Raw genomic sequence first — 15,940 nt, 5'->3', positions numbered from 1 at the left:
CACTAGATCTCAAGGAATTCTTTCATTCATTCACTACTTCCTTGGGACCATTCAATGGATAACATTTGTAACACCCAAAATTACACTTTAGCCCTCGCAGGCAACGATGTCTGACGACTGTGGACATAAGAGATACGCTGGAACTGCCGGATGGCGTCACCCCAGAGCTCGTAGCGAAGCAGACCGTATACTCTATTCTATGTGTTAGTATATTCAAGTTGTGGGTATTGTAGAAACCTACCCCATCTTGGCCTTCGGGGCCCACTTGTTGGCCAATTCGAGTGCTACGCGGAACATGTCGTCGGGCTCAGCAATTGCATCGACAATTCCATCTTGCAAGGCCTCGCGGCCTGTCCAACGATGTCCCTCGAGTAGCATCTTCCTTGCAACAGTTGGTCGAAGTTTGAGGCGCGGCAGGGATCCGATGCCGTCAAAGTGCAATCCTAGATTGACAGGGGGCATGCAGAAAAACCCCCGCTTCGAATTCATCACCCGGTAGTCGTGAGCTAGGGCAAACGGGCATGCACCACCAAACGTATGACCGGTAATCAGGGCGATGGTGGGATATGGGAAGTCAAGGATAGTGTGCAGCATCTGGTTGGTGTTATTAGTCTCGGTCCATAACTTCTGCATGCATGAGCAGCATACCGGGTAGAATCCATCAGTATTTGCGAAGGGGTTGGTATCTGCTTCGTCTAATTCTAATCCCTATCGAAAGAATCCATGTGAGTACGAGAATTGCCCCAGGATTCCTTCCGTATGTGGACCACGAACAGTACACCAGAACTTCGTATCACACCCGCGAGTGATCACAGCACCCTCTGCATCTGGTCCCAAGATCTTTTGGATAGTATGGAATGCCCGGATTATCTCCTGGCAATACCAAGAGTTCAGCCGGTTCTCTGGCGGCTTCTGCATGGTAATGATGAAGACATTGCCCTGTTTGTCCAAGGAGAGGTTGCGAAACTTGGGTAGTTCAGACATTTTGGTGAAGAGGCATAACAATACTCAAGTTCGGGGTACGAGGTGGTTCTACTATTCCTCGGCTATATAAAACTAAGCTCGATTGCAGGGTGATTTTGACCCCGCATTGTGGTATCCCCGAGTACCGAGCCGAGTATGTCTTGTTACATGATGCATAGGCAGAGGGCTGTTTATTTTATGTTTCTTATATTTGATGCACAAAATAATCACCGAGACAGCTATAAATTCCGTTTGATATATGCTCAAAAATGAATGGGCTGAACTGCAGGATGTTTTCGTGGCGTTGGGAATTCAACTTCCAGTCACTATGTACACAGCAAAATATATATTCAATAGCCCGCCACCACAGCAATCGAGAGAAGTAGAATACATTCAGGGAGGAGGACCTAAAAGACCGACATCCTCACTCATACCCATCAGACATAGAAGCAATAGTTCTCGTCCAGCCTAGCATGCGGGCAGAGGCTCCGAATACTTGCAGGCAGAGCTAGGTCCAGAGCCGGTCTCCGGCGGCTATGGATGGTGTTAGGATTGACTCGTTCCAGCTAGGCAAAAATGGATAAGACGTACCTCTTCTCCAGAGCTGTTGCCTTCATACTCCTGGCAGATGGTATCAACATCCGTGGCACAGACGTCTCCCTTGATGGTGGCGGTATCGCCGTAGTTGCTGTTAATCCCGACCAAGGTGCTGCCCTGGACGGCGGTGACGCCCGACACAGTAACGTGACGCTCGAACATCTCATCGCAGTTCCCGCAGGACCGGTACAGCTTGCCGAAGTTGTAGACGGTGAAGCCGTCAATGCTGACAGTGCCACCCGAGTTGTGCTGGATCACTTTATCCTCGGCACCCTGGGCACCGCCACCGATGACGGTGAAAGGTCCGCTGCCTTCCTTCAAGGACAGTGCGTCTGCGGAAGAAAAATATGTTAGAGTTGAAATCAAATACGTTTGTTGGGACACTACCTTCACACACGGCCTCCCACCAGACATTCTCGATCGTGCAGGCTCCCATGCAGTGGACGCCCTCGATCTGGTCGGCGCCGATGATGGCGTTCTTGAGAGTGCCTCCATTCTCAACCCAGAAGACCGCGTCGCTGTCGCCGCCTTCACCCTCGGTGCACTCCACTCCACGACCATAGGTCTTCATGCCACCATCAAAGGTGGTGTTGCCGCTGATGATTTTGGGTGCATCAAAGGTGACGCTGCCCTTGGACGAGGGAAGGGGGAAGGTGAAGCGCTTTCCCAAGTGAGAGTGGGAAGAGGAGCCGTGAAGAGCAAGTGCCGTGGAGGCAAGTGAGATAAGGAGGGCCTTGTGGTGCATGGTGATGAGTGAACCAAGTCAGTATCAGAGAAGTCGTGTGTCTGTTGCTTTCGTCTTGCTCGACACGCCGTACCGTCTGATCAACTTATATCTTCTTCCAGCCGCCGGATAGACTGTGTGGCGCTGAAACACAGGAGGAATACATGCTCTTGGCGTTTCATTCCCGGGATTCGGTGCAATAGCTTAACCTTGTTTTGATGAGAGAATGAGGAAAGATTTTCATACAAGGATAGTGGACGGAGGCGATTTGTGCGAATATCATGGACGAAGGACACCATGCCACGATCGTCGTCCAAGACGGAAGGAATTTGATGGGATCGGCGGGTTGGTCTTATCACAGCCACAACAAGGATAATCAATTCTTGACAGGAGGCTGTTCGAGGAGAAACAGTTCCGTGCTTGGCAAGGTCTGCAGCAGACTGACAGACAGTCTGGAACAACGGGGGACTGGTGGAAAATAGGATCCTTTCCAACATCGCCCACAGTGCCGGCTTCACGTCGACGAATCCCTGGGAGATCGTCGGTTCCAATTCTGCGGGTTGCAGACCGGCTAATCTTCGGCCAGCGAACCTTTGTTCCAAATAAAACGCAGGCAGATAATCCAGTAAACTACAACAGGGATGACGCTTGATAAGGTCTATGGGACTTCCTACTACATCTAGAGCATGGAATAACCACTGCACAACAGAGCAACCACCGAGCCAAGCCTCTTGCCAAGGCCGGAGCGTTTCAGAAGGATGTCTTTCACTGTTGATCGTCGAGGAATTGTGTATCAGACCATGCTCATTAGTGGGAAATTATAGCCATATAGGAGGGATATGAAACAGGTACCGCGGGTGCTGTGCCTCTTCCCACTTCGGACAAGGTCAACCGTGTGGAGTACCTGAGGTGCTTCCAAGGATGGAACGGACTTTATTCAGACAGAACCCGCGCATAGTCGATGTGCTTATCCGGCTGCAAGGGAGAATGTTGAACTTAATAGACATCATATTCAGTCGAGCCACATGGTGGGTGGTCGCACTGGCGCAGATACGTGTGCGTCTAGCCATCAAACATACGATCTATGGCTTGGCTTAGCAAAGCACACGTCGTCTGGTGAAGCAGGTACGGTTACTTGCAGGTCAATATTACTGACTCCGAAGGGGGAACATGGGCGAGGACTGTCGGGGTCGCAGTCTCCAAAGGGACAGGCTCTACTGATTAGGGGATTGACACCATCAAATTGGATTAGACGATAGCGCTTTCCTGCAGCTATATGTTGAACGTGAGAGTAAACAGACAATTCTTCTCCATGTAACGGCCGTAAATCTAACCCCATGTCCCACCCTCAAATGGTATATCGGAAAAAGCTGGCATAATCACCCTTCTCGCGCTCCAATCTTCTCTCCTCATCAGTGTAATCCTCCGGCGCCTTGGCGTACTCCCTATCACGTCGCGCGTTCTCCCGTCTCAAGTAGATGTGCATGAAGATACAAAGAATCGTAGACATGGACAGGGTCGCGATAAGCGTTCCATGTCCGGGATAGAAGTTAGGCGAGTCCTTGGTCTGGTAGATGAATCCGGAGATGGCACCGCCTAGGTTGCCGAAGCCAACGTGCATAGCAATTCCAACGCTGCGTTTCACGGATCCTCCAATGTTATTGCCGTTCCATGCGACGCCCTGTGGGACGTTTGGATAGATGCCGGCTGCGGCAAAGAATGTGCCCGCATACTTGACTGCCAGGTTGTCCGATGCAATGAGCATGACAAAGCCGATGATTCTAGAGGGACCATTAGTTTGGGGCAGACATCAGAGTTTGTGGAGGACTCACGCGACGATGTTGAAGCAGATCATGTAAATTCCACGTCTCTTTTGCCGATCTGCCATGAATCCGCCCCCAATGCAGAAGACACACGCAACCACATACGGCGGGACGGTCATCAGCTGAGCGGTCTCGTTCGTGTATCCCAGAGTCTTGACAATCGTAGGCAGGAACAGCGAGAAGGAATAGAGGGGAGTGTAGATGCCTATAGTTATAAACATGTGTACCCAGATCTTCCAATCTTTGACGGCATCCCAGAAGTATTGCATGCGGAACTCGTCCGCCAAGGATCCGCGATCTTCTTCTAATCGCTTCTGGATTACAAGCTTTTCCTCGGCTGTGAGGAACTTGGCAGTATCCGGATAGTCGTTCATCACGAAGAATGCAGCGATAGCTGAGACAGCGTCAGACATTGCTCGAGGGTATGGGTAAGTACATGATGATGACATACCAATTCCAAAAGTCACCAGACCCTCGATGATGAAAATCCACGACCATCCCGCTTTCCCTCCAATGCCGTCCATCTCGACGATGCCGCGAGCCAGCAGGCCTCCAAAGGCACCCGCAGCCGTGGCGGCAGAAAAGAAGATGGCCATGCGCAAGCCGCATTCGTGACGTTTATACCACATGGTGATGCTGTTGATGATCAGCTATGAACGATGCCTGGAAGGGGGATCCTACTAGAAGGTAACACCAGGAAACAGACCACCTTCGGCAATACCCAACGCAGCGCGAGCTGCCAGGAGCCCAGGGTAGTTGGTCACAGTCCCCATCAGCGTACAGCATATACCCCAGGCCACCATGATAATCGGGATCCAGAGCGCAGGACGGGATTTCTTCATCATCAGGTTCGATGGGATCTCGGCGGCGACGTAGAATGGGAAGAAAATGGCAAGGGCGACCTGAGCCGTCAGTACGTGTCTGAACATACGCAGTCATTAAGAGGAGATACATTATAATCGAGACCCGACATCCCTAGGTCCTCCTCCAGACCCGCCAGTCGGGCATTGCCGATGTTTGTGCGGTCCAGAAAGCTCAGCCTGTATAGTGTGTTAGGAGGGCGGTGTGTATGCAGACTGGTGGCCTCACAAATAGAGAAGGGCAAGCCATGGAATGAGCACGTAGTCTATCTTTCGAATCAACTTTCTCGTAAACTTGGGATCAGAGATTGATGCCTGCACCCCGCCACTCTCCGACGCGGTGCTGGCGCTCTCAGACGGAATCTTCTTGTCGTCCATAGTGACCATGCGATAAGAAGTAACAGTAAGCAGAAAGAAGTCCGCAACCAAGAAGACCCCAGATTCCCCGCTCTCAATCGACTGACAGCGGCAGGGGGTCTGGATTTATACGTCCCGTCAGCAGCGGTCAGCACCTGAATTGCCACGTTATGGATTCTCCCCCTGTCAGAGCACAACGCCCACTCCTTGAGATTCCCCGTTGGACCGAGTAGGATTTAGGCTCAAGGGAGCATCAAATCCCAAAGGATTCCTCCACGATCATAAAAAGTTAGACCGGGAGAGGGCTTTTCTTGGTGTCATATCCCCAGCCAGTGCTTCATGCCAGAGCCCGCCGGGAGTAACCATGTTGAGGCCGATCTCCTGGAACCAGGACGCGCACGCCGAGCTAGCATCGGTTCATGCCAATGGGACGCGGATTTTCGCCGAATTCAATGTCGCTGGCGGGACTTGGCTTGTGCCGTGTCTCTCTCAGCGGGGGGCTTGCACTACATCCGGCTGGCAGCCATTGGAGGAGCGTATCGTGGCTTGCGATATCTCCTTCGGGGTCCTACCACCGGCGTCCGCCGAGAGAGATCGCATCTCTCAACAACCTGCTGTGCCTTGGGCGGAGTGCGGGGACCCCAGGCCCAGAATCTTGGTACTCCTTGGCGAGGATAATGCTGACTGTACGGTCAGACAGATGTGATCTTGGACTTGCTTTCTTTGATTGATCAAGAGACTGGGAACCAGTGTTGCTGATGGAACCACAAAGGAATCTCCCTTAACTTGAATGTGGCGGTTGCGAACAGCGGGATCCTGCACCTCCTCTTGACGGCCAACTGACGGGGCAGATTTAGGCGAGCGCCAAAAGCACATGACACGTCGTCGGCCGTCCGCTCATCGCAGTCCGCTCTTGGCTGGGGGCTAGGGCCCTTGGCAGATCTTGGGAGTAAGCGCCTAGCTCGGTATCGTTAGCTTCGATTGCACCAGGTGTGTGTGGAATGGCGATGGACTGGGATGAGGACTTGCTGACGGTGTAGAAAAGTCCACGTGGATTGTGCATTCATATTCGCTTAGGTCTAGGTACAGATCTGTTGGACTGGAAATAGTTTCAGGGCGGAAAGTCCTTATCTCTGGGGAGACCGGGATAATTCAATCAAACAACGACCCTTGTCGATGCTAGCAGCTTGCAGGGGATCCCTGGTTATTACATGCCCCTGAAGCACCAGGGTGAGGCTAAAACACGGGGTGGCTATAATCTTGAAAGAGGAGATTCCTGCAATCTGGTATATACAGACATTCGCCTCGAGTTTCCGAATGCTCTCGATTCTTGATATACCCCGATCTTATCCAGCAATCGGATACAGGTATACCGACGGATAGCGGAGTTTGGCTTCCACTCGGACGTTGGGACCCCGAATGCTTCTTACTTAACACACAGACAGGCCGTGGGACATGAGTCCACCTGAGGCAGTATGTAGGGGCAGTGCTCTGAAGTGGGGATATGAGAATCATCCTGGGGCGTCGTGCGAGATCAGTGTCTTCGGGGGAGTGGTGTAGGATGGTGCTAGCACATGTGGGCACTCCATCGATCAGCCGCATTCACCGTTATCGTGCCGTCCCCTCTGCGGTGCAGGGTTAAGCTCTGTCACGGAGGTAATTTCCGTCGTACACGGATGGTCAGTAGACACCGGAGGGCCATCATCGCTGCGCGCACGTCTGAAGCATCCCGTTATCGAGGATACGATCCGTTTTGGGCCGTGGCCATCCAAAAAGGCCGGAAGAAGGAGCAAGCAGGCACACAGCAGGCCGATATTCGCTTCCACCGCGCTGCAATCCGTGAGCGTCCGCGATCGTCTCGCACAGTGCATAAATCGACGTACCCAAGCATACACATAATCCCCACCGTCCAGGTCAGATCCGGATCAGACCAGAGCCTTGGCGCCATCGCCGGTATGGCGATGCTTGCGGCGCATGCGCTGGGACGGTTAGTTGGATCCTTCGCTTGATTGGATATGAATTTAATATACGCACCAGATTCCGAGAAAGAAGAGCACTGCCACCTTCACCTTCTCTCGAGGCCCCAGCTGGAGTTGTCGCAGACACGGAATTGGGACCAAGAGGATGTAGATGTTAGTAGCTGTGTCCACCGCTCCATAGGCCAATGGTGCAGCGTGCGGAATCCCCTTTTCGCCGGTGCGACTGTCCGCCGGGGACAGCGAGGGCATGGCGGTCACCGCAGCTGTCGTAGTGAAGGCGGCGGCTGCAACACAGACAACGACCATCCCGACAATCACCATCCGGCGACACGGCGTATGCAGCCAGAAGTAGTGGTAGTAATAGCATAGGAAGGTCATTTTGATGGACGATAGCAGCGCGAGATGGATGAAATCGGCGACGCCCAGGTACTATCACCAGTTAGTGCTGGGCCACTGTGGAGGATGGCAAAATACGTACGGCGGCACCTTGGGAGAGGCTGGAAATTGGCACTTCCCACATATGAAGCCCGATTCCGGCAGATGGCACTGATGGACGCAGGAGTTAGTCGTGGCGTGCGAATGGATGGGAGGCCGTTCATACTTTTCAGTAAGAGGGCTATGTATGCCACAAAGAACAACTGCCACAGCGTAAGCGGACGGATCACTCTCCCAAGAACCAAATCAACACATACATATGACAGAGTGCAGAAAACTGCAGAAGAGTCAGTGGCTCTGAACGATATCGCACACTCGACGCAGGGGCTTACTCACAATCATCGGCTCCCCACGGGAATCGGCAGATGCGCAGCCGGGTATACAGACGCAGGCAAGTAGCTACCGTGGTCAGCACCAAAAAGAAGATATTCAGCCATAAACTCCACGAAGCTTGGGTGCTGGGGTTGACATGGTTGGGATGCACCCCGGGCGGCGGTGGGAGATAATGCTGGGCCATGGTTTGACCCTGGGGTTAACACTGCCCGTCGGGCACGAGTTCGGTGGCCGAAGACATGTAAAGACAACCTCCCGGCTGGGTTGGAAGAATGTGCGAGACAAAATATACCGGTCGGTCATTGCGGTGGTCTGGGGGCGGCCGTACGTAGACAAAGAAAACGAGTTGGCGGCCAGGATGGGGATAGCACAACAGATCGGCTGCTCTCTAGTTCCCGATAGAGTTCCCCCGTAGTACAAGGCTCGCGAATGTGATGGGAATGGGAGATGATTGGGCTCATGGCTGCAGCCACCAACGGACTAGTTGATGACAGGCGTTCCAACTACCCACACAGCACTCGCAATGGGCTGTGGCGCATCAGGATCGACCTGATCTGCTGGTCTTCTCGAAAACGTGTGGATGGGACAGGGAGATTCGAACGTGGCTGAAGCATTATTGCTCACCCCTTTTTGTGTTTGCGCCATTGGAAGGACTCGCAGGCTTCTAGTATACACGTAGAAAGTTTGCGGTGGAGTCGTTCCAGAAGTGTATGAAGTAAAAGCTAGCAATTCAGGAGACACAGGGGAGTGCAGCAGACCATAAGCCCTGCAGCGATAATGTTTCACTCAAGCTGAAATTGGACTGCGACATCGATATCCTCATTTTAGGCCCTTTGTGCATGCAACAATGTCATTCTATATAGCATTCATATGTACATCACTCGTCTCGATAGGGTTTTTGGGTATGAAAAAGAACACAACAGACGTGGATATCTCGAAACCGACAACAGCTAAACGCGGTGGCACTTTTTATTTGAATCGAACCGTCTGGACCGGCAATCGCGTCCATGCACATGCGGTAGTCTGCGCAGACGCATCTCAACCAACACCCAGTGACAGCGTTTGGTTCAGCTGTCTACAGAGCTTGCCTGCCCCGAGTCTCGATCGGCAGCAGGCACATCGCCACAAAGGCCGCCAGAATCAACGCGCCCGATGCATAAATCGGCGCGACCGGGTTGGTGCTCGCGTAGACGCCAATAATGGGAGCCATCAAGCCCGCAATCCGGTTCAAGCAGCTGGCAATGCCAGACCCAGTGCCGCGGTTGGGCGCCGGGAAGACCTCGGGCGTGTAGGCGTACAGGACACCGTACATGGCCATCTGGAAGAAGGACTCCAGTGCGGAACACACCAGCTGGACGTTGGGATCCTTGGAGGCGGTGAAACAGAACAGCAAAACGCCCGTGACCAGGGTGGAGATGGCCATCGTACCCTTGCGGCCGACGTACGGCAGGTTGACCGTGTACCAGGCGACCAGGGGTCCGGGAATACCGCAGACGGCCGTGATGGCGTAGTTGCGGTAGGTGATGTAGGTGGACGAGTTGGCGCTCAGGTACTGCGGCAGGAAGGCGTTGAACAGCGTGTAGCCCATTCCGATGGTGGTCCAGCAGAACCAGATCAGGACGGTGGAAATCCCCAGACGCTTGTTGGCAAACAGAGGGGCAATCTGTTGGTAGGAGAAGCGTTCCAGAGACCGCTTGATGATCTCGCCGTAAGAGAGAGCCTGCTTCGGGTTCTCCTCGGGATAACCACCGATCTCGTTCAGGATCTCCTCGGTGAGCCAGGTCTTGGTCTTGTTCTTGTGGGCGATGCCCTGCACCGCCGCGACGGCCTCATCTTGCCGTCCGCGCGACACCAGGAACTTGGGCGACTCGTACAGGGTGAACAGGAGGAACCGGCAGAGGAACATGGCAAAGGTGATGGCCCCCAACGTGAGCACGAGGTATCGCCAGCCCCAGTTGTTGGCCTTGGTGCACGTGGCGTAGCTCTCACACGAGAAGTTGGGGATGTAGGCCCAGGCCAGCATACTGGCGATCAGCGTACCAACCGACCACCAGGTGGCCAGACCGCTCAACAGACTGGCCGAATCGGGCGGCAGACATTCCAGGAAGACTGCAGCATCCACGGGAAGGTTTCCACCAACGCCCAGACCAAGGCAGGAATACAACGCACAGGTGCTGCGATGAATTAGTACTAGCGAAAGGCTTAGGGATGGGCGAGCACGTACCCGACCCAGCTAGATCCACCGCCAGCCGCCAGGCCGAACGTGCCACAAAGGAAGAGCGTCATGTTGAAGGCCGGGCGACGTCCGATGGCATCCGAGGCAATACCCCAGAAGGACGCACCGATAATCAGACCGACGAACAAGGCACATGTGGCAAAGCGAGAATTGGTTTCCGAGACACCGAATTCCATGGACAGCGGAGTGAGCGTCAGGGCCACTCCCTACTCCTGTTAGTTGATGCGACAGTGCATAGATGAGCCAAAGCCCTTACCTGCAACCAGAGGCTATTGAGTGCATGTTAGCGTCGGTGTCTGTATCCTTCTGGTTGGGGTGCTTACTTGTCGGCAATCCAGCCAAATCCGCAGAGAACAAACAGTTCCCATTGGTAGCGGCCCATTCCGATATCCTGAATGGCCTTGTTGATCACCTTGGCTTTACCTAGAGGACGGTCAGAAGTGCAATCCTTACGACAGACGCCCAGGGTCAGTCTGAATGAATAGAGCCATCCCTCAGAAGGGACAAGGCCGATCTAGATCAATGGGAGCCTCAGATGAGATAGAAACGTACGGTCATAGACGGAGTCATGACCGGAAGCAGCGACGTCGGATTCGACCTGTGCACGCAGGGCTTCCAGGGTCAGTGTAGTATACGTAGTGGGCACGGCGACGGTGCCTTGCTCTTGGGAAGAGGCTCGGTCCAGGCTGGAGCTCGAGTCATCGTCGGAAATGGCTTTCTTTTCCGCATAGGGTTCGGGAATCGGCTTTTCAGGCGCAGGGGCATTGGCGAGGGGCACGACCACCTCTGGGAATTGGCGGCGGTCTCGGTTGGTGAGGAGATCCTTCCAGTTCCAGTTGGCCATGGTGAAGACTGCAGTGGGCTCGGGCTACCGGTGCTTGGGCGGTTTAGTGTGTCGTTACTGCGATGGCATGCAAACGGATGGTTCCGGGGGGTTGGCGCAATGGAACTGCTATAGGCGCAAGTGGCTGTTGGACGGTCGTGACTGCGGATGGAAGTGTTGCGCACTGGGGCAGCGAGAGATCAATCGGGCGATGGCGCACGGGTGTGAGGACGGAAACAACGGAACTAAATGCTGCTACTTCCGCTCAAAACGTGGACGATTGGTGGTGGGTTGAGGCTGGATAAGTTTTATTGACTCTGGGGTCTATATATGACAATGGCGAGGTTAGTAGGCAGGGAGATGTTGGCGTCGAACGGAGGTATGACAAGAGGATGGTGAGTGAATCGCCTGGGCAGTTGGAAGCCTGCGACGTTGGGGCGATGTGGATGTCGAGGGGAGGGTATGAGGAGGAGTGAGGGAGGATGAGGAGTATGAGGAGGGGGGGAGAGAAGTCGTTCAAAAAGAATGGAGTCTCGTGGGACGGAGTATTAAGTAATGGGTTGGTGGTGGCCAACCATGAGGCTGCCACTGGGGATTCCGGATCGGGCAATCCACCATCACCGTCACTGTCACTGTCACCATCACCACAACGGTATTTGCCTACTCCCTACACTTACAATATGATGACTCTCTCTGCTGATGATTCCCGATTATACATATACATTCTAATAATTTCTGTCCTTTTATCTACCTGTATTCTTCCATAATGGTATACTCCCATACTCTGTACTCCGTCCCTCCAGGCACTGACTGCCCCACCGTCGGCTCGGGCTTGAGCTTCCCGGCCGGCACACGAGATGGAGGCTCCCACGGCCAATCGGAGTCGTTGTGCCGATGGGGCTCGCCAAGGAGTAATCATAATAAACGGCCCTGAATGGTCAAGATTCAGTGGACCCTGAGTCCAACCGGATTCTCTTCGGGTGGCGCATATGACATAATCACGCCTTAGTTAACTAACTATCAGGGTTGGTCCTACGTAAGTGTTCCTGTGTTCCTGTGTCTATGAAGAGACATTACTATATAGGCTGATGCAGTAGGTGAAGATGAAAACTATAAAAACTATACTAATATATCAATTTCTACAGGAGTGTTGGTGTGCACAATCGGCCGGAGCCGAAAGAAAAAAAGAAAAGAAAAAAATACCCCCACCCCGAGCTGCCGAGCGAATGCATCGGCCCACCGGCCATTTCTTGTTTGGCCAGCACGGGAAAAGTTTTCCTCCTGTCTGGTATGTTGCCGCCATCCCTTCTTTTTCCGCCGTACTCCGTACTTCTGAGATATGTTTTATGATCTTGATTTAAGCTACTTCTATGTAAATGGTATTATTATCGTCTAAGGCACTCCTTTCCGAGTAAACCATCCTCTACTCTGTCCTCTGTATATGTCACCCTCCTGGCCGGTCTCACTCGGTGGAACCCCGGTCTTGGCATTAGGACCACCCCAAGACCATCAGACCATCCATCCATTCATGACTCTGTTTCTTGTCCACTGGATAACTAGTTAGCTAGACGATATCCCGGCAAGGAGGAAAGATAGCCGAGAAATTTGAAAGTCTTTAGCGGCCGCACAAGTCTGTTGATGATGTCAATGCAAAATATATATTTCGTACCGGGGTAGTGGTCGGCTTTAAGCACAAACGGTACCATTGTCAGTCAGAATGGTCCTAAGGACTTAAGACTTCACAGAAGTTGAAAGCATATACGGAGGAAATAATAGGCCATATATGACATTACTAGGAAATTGATGAAAGCAATGATACTGGTTAAGAGGTTAAGAAGCCAGCTAGCACCAGGCCTAAAGAGGTAACTTTAGCGCCTAAAGCCCAGCAGACATGCCCACCGATTTCATCATTCTACGTCCTCTAGACGAATACGACAGTCATGACATGTGCACTAACATCTACGCATTCCTCCAGGCTACTGCGAAACCAGATCACGCAGCCGGAGTTCCATCGGCGACTTTTGCCACAGAGCATACACCTTTTCCTTTTCAAAACAACACGAGGACGACAGCTCCCATTCAAAATGCCACACCATCTTGGCAAGTACCACACCGATCTCCATATAGGCCAGACTCTTCCCAATGCAGCTATACGGCCCCGTAATAAAGGTCTGCACGACAGACAGATTGTCCGAGGCGTACGAGGGATCCCCCAACCACAGCTCCGGCCGGAACTCGTTGCGTTCTCGAAGATTCAGCGCTGAGTGATAGGCACTGTACTGAGTGATATACACGACCGTCTATAATACAACCGTATTTAATGATGAATCATGAATATGGAGAGGGAAGGATGAATGGCCTACATTGTTGGGAATGAACAGATCCTCCACAAAATCCCCTTGCTCACCACCCGTCGAGGGAGCCCAACCGGCGTCGGTGGGTAGAGACGCAGTGCCTCTCGGATCACCGCCGTGTCATGGCACATGTCACTTTCGCTCTGGAACGCGGTGGTAATCTCCTCTCGCAGCTTCTGCGCCGCGGCCTGGTTGCGACAGAGGTAGTAGCTCGCCGCAGACAACGCCGTTGCGGATGTCTGGCTGCCTGCCATGGTCAGCAGACCGAGGTTGGCCTCCAACTCCCCCGGCGATAAGGGGAGGTCGCTCTCAAGGGGAGGTCGCTCTCGTCAGGTATGAGACGTGGCTTCTCCGACCGCCACGCAATCTTGTCCCGGATCACCGTCAGATGGAAATTTCGCATCTCCAGCAGATGACGGGGCAGAAGGCCCATCACCAGCCGTTTGAAAATCGAATATCTCTCCATCAGCGCGCCATATGAGCTGAGTCGGATGTTCTGGAGCACCACCTTCAGCCCAGGGTGATATTCAGCACCCTGCAGACATCCAAATCACTCGCCATATACCAGACTGCCAATGATGTCGAACGTGGTCCAGTTGTACCACTTCACCATGTCGGCAACCCCTTCCGTCTTCTTGAGCTCGTGCTTCAACTGGGCAATCAGCAGATCGATATTGCTCATAATCACCGACCTGCTTTCGTGCAAGACCTTCTCGCCAAACGCTGGCCCGAAGATCTTGCGAAAGCGCATGTGATCCGCCTCCGAGGCGACGATGATGACTTCCTGCCCTTCGGTGAGGTTCGCATACCACTTGCCGTCTCGGATAAGGGACTTGGCCACTTTCTGCCCATACACGTCGTTCCATGCAGCGGCAGTGATGAATGACACCTCGTCCGGCGCGACTCGGACGATAGGACCGTACTTCTCGTGCAGTCGCTGCACAGAGACATGCAACCGTCTTGAAAGCCAATCTCGGATCCATGGGATGCGGAAGATAGCATAGAGCTTTGGGCCTGGTACCTTGTTCAATGGGTGAAGGTATAACGCATACACGACTGAACCAAGGTACACCGTGATTGCCTGTAGCCAGAGTAAGTATGTCGGTCATTAGGAAGTGCGAGGGGGAGGGATATTGGCCTCAATGGCAGTGAGAGAGACTCAAATACGTTGTACAAATCGCCCCTCGAGTTGGCTTCCAATAGACCCAATTTGGGCGGGTTAAAGGTCTATGGATTTGCCTTGGCCAGCGAGAAAACGCCTCTCATTGACGGCAAAAACGACAGCGTGCGTATCCAACGAGTTCCCTGTGGTCCCTCGTGTCTAATAACTTGATAGTCTCATATCGTGCTCGCCCCATTCAAGTACATCAAATCGATGCCCTCCAAAGGTGTCTGGGAGAAGCTGATCGATGCGCTCAACTAGTGGTTCAAGGTCCCTCAGCCGGAACTGGAGATCATCCAGAATGTTGATGACCTGTTGCACACGTCCTCTCTCATGTACAACCCACACGACCACCTTGGATAGTGTGTTAATGATCAATCAGGTTTGATGACATTGAAGACAACTCAGTCCGACGCATAGGGTGTTTGGGGTTGCGCAGACGATCAATTAGTCCACGTACGTGTTGATTGCGTCGATTAACGAGGCTTCCAAGCTGCAAAGTAAGCGAGCGGTGTCCATTGTTACTCGTGAATTCCCATTTCCAAATGGGGCGGCCTTTCTGACCGAGCAGAGGGTATCGGTCATGTTACAAGGACAGGGCATGGATCTCTGTTCCACGTATTTGGGCGAGTGCCCGACATTCGAGGAGTACTCTAAGATGATTGACTACAGTATTTGGCCAATTCCATATCACAAGACAAAATATCCGCTTCTTACTGTTTCCAGAGACAGGAGAGCTGTTTTGCATTGCCCATGCGTTGATTGCTGCTGAGTCGACTTCCCCATTGTCAGTTCCGCAACTGTACTCTCGCGTTTGCGCCATACTAACGGCCCGATAGCGTCCAAAGCCTTGAATCGCTCTTGATCCTCCTGGGACGATACTTCCAGGTGAGGGATGATTACATGAATCTAGTATCTGACCAGGTAATCTAGCCCCAACCTCAGCACGAAAAGAAGGTAGCTAGTGTTTTGCATTCGACTCCAATTCTAGTTACTCTTGGCCCAGCGTCCTGCACGACATGTTCTTCCTGCCGTTGGTGCGCTATCTCCCCCCCTGTCAGTAGTGTTGTTTGCCTTGTAGATGCACTAGCGGTCCTCCGTAGCTTGGCGGCTCGTCCATCGCCTACGCATGCAGACTCGAATAAGCGAATGGCGTGCATCTGCCTGTAGCACACGTGGCGATGAAGGTATCGTGAAATACAGGCTGCAGCGTACCCTTGCCAGCGCGTGCCGCATCGATTAGGCGGTTACATCCTTCGGCTTTTGATGCCTGTGCGCAAGATCCCTGCTATTT

General features: G+C 53.0%; 6 protein-coding genes across 6 annotated transcripts; all 6 read right to left on the bottom strand.

The window, feature by feature from the left end:
- Positions 1 to 80: 80 nt before the first annotated feature.
- Positions 81 to 984, bottom strand: ATEG_06286 (enoyl-CoA hydratase/isomerase family protein; the record flags this gene model as incomplete). The annotated part of the gene is made up of 4 exons (XM_001215464.1): positions 81 to 192; positions 242 to 594; positions 649 to 708; positions 775 to 984. 4 exons carry the CDS (start codon positions 982 to 984, stop codon positions 81 to 83), a joined length of 735 nt encoding a protein of 244 aa, XP_001215464.1.
- A 447-nt stretch (positions 985 to 1,431) lies between these two features.
- ATEG_06285 (pectate lyase) lies at positions 1,432 to 2,305 on the bottom strand (the record flags this gene model as incomplete). Its single annotated transcript, XM_001215463.1, has 3 exons — positions 1,432 to 1,497; positions 1,555 to 1,892; positions 1,948 to 2,305. 3 exons carry the CDS (start codon positions 2,303 to 2,305, stop codon positions 1,432 to 1,434), a joined length of 762 nt encoding a protein of 253 aa, XP_001215463.1.
- A 1,327-nt stretch (positions 2,306 to 3,632) lies between these two features.
- On the bottom strand, positions 3,633 to 5,345 carry ATEG_06284 (uncharacterized protein; the record flags this gene model as incomplete). Its single annotated transcript, XM_001215462.1, has 6 exons — positions 3,633 to 4,065; positions 4,117 to 4,501; positions 4,559 to 4,743; positions 4,789 to 5,009; positions 5,039 to 5,147; positions 5,197 to 5,345. 6 exons carry the CDS (start codon positions 5,343 to 5,345, stop codon positions 3,633 to 3,635), a joined length of 1,482 nt encoding a protein of 493 aa, XP_001215462.1.
- A 1,711-nt stretch (positions 5,346 to 7,056) lies between these two features.
- ATEG_06283 (uncharacterized protein) lies at positions 7,057 to 8,255 on the bottom strand (the record flags this gene model as incomplete). The annotated part of the gene is made up of 4 exons (XM_001215461.1): positions 7,057 to 7,303; positions 7,359 to 7,732; positions 7,782 to 7,849; positions 8,075 to 8,255. The coding sequence occupies 4 exons, from the start codon at positions 8,253 to 8,255 to the stop codon at positions 7,057 to 7,059; spliced, it is 870 nt and encodes a 289-aa protein (XP_001215461.1).
- Positions 8,256 to 9,146: 891 nt separating this feature from the next.
- Positions 9,147 to 11,151, bottom strand: ATEG_06282 (MFS transporter; the record flags this gene model as incomplete). The annotated part of the gene is made up of 5 exons (XM_001215460.1): positions 9,147 to 10,245; positions 10,296 to 10,513; positions 10,564 to 10,576; positions 10,631 to 10,730; positions 10,860 to 11,151. 5 exons carry the CDS (start codon positions 11,149 to 11,151, stop codon positions 9,147 to 9,149), a joined length of 1,722 nt encoding a protein of 573 aa, XP_001215460.1.
- A 1,955-nt stretch (positions 11,152 to 13,106) lies between these two features.
- ATEG_06281 (uncharacterized protein) lies at positions 13,107 to 14,842 on the bottom strand (the record flags this gene model as incomplete). The annotated part of the gene is made up of 5 exons (XM_001215459.1): positions 13,107 to 13,430; positions 13,538 to 13,723; positions 13,750 to 13,992; positions 14,050 to 14,565; positions 14,783 to 14,842. 5 exons carry the CDS (start codon positions 14,840 to 14,842, stop codon positions 13,107 to 13,109), a joined length of 1,329 nt encoding a protein of 442 aa, XP_001215459.1.
- Positions 14,843 to 15,940: the final 1,098 nt, after the last annotated feature.

The sequence above is a fragment of the Aspergillus terreus genome, genomic scaffold, assembly GCF_000149615.1.
Source record: "Aspergillus terreus NIH2624 scaffold_9 genomic scaffold, whole genome shotgun sequence".
In the NCBI taxonomy this organism is placed as follows: Eukaryota; Fungi; Ascomycota; class Eurotiomycetes; order Eurotiales; family Aspergillaceae; genus Aspergillus; species Aspergillus terreus.
Note: the sequence above shows the minus strand (reverse complement) of the source record. Positions and strands in the feature narration are given on the sequence as shown.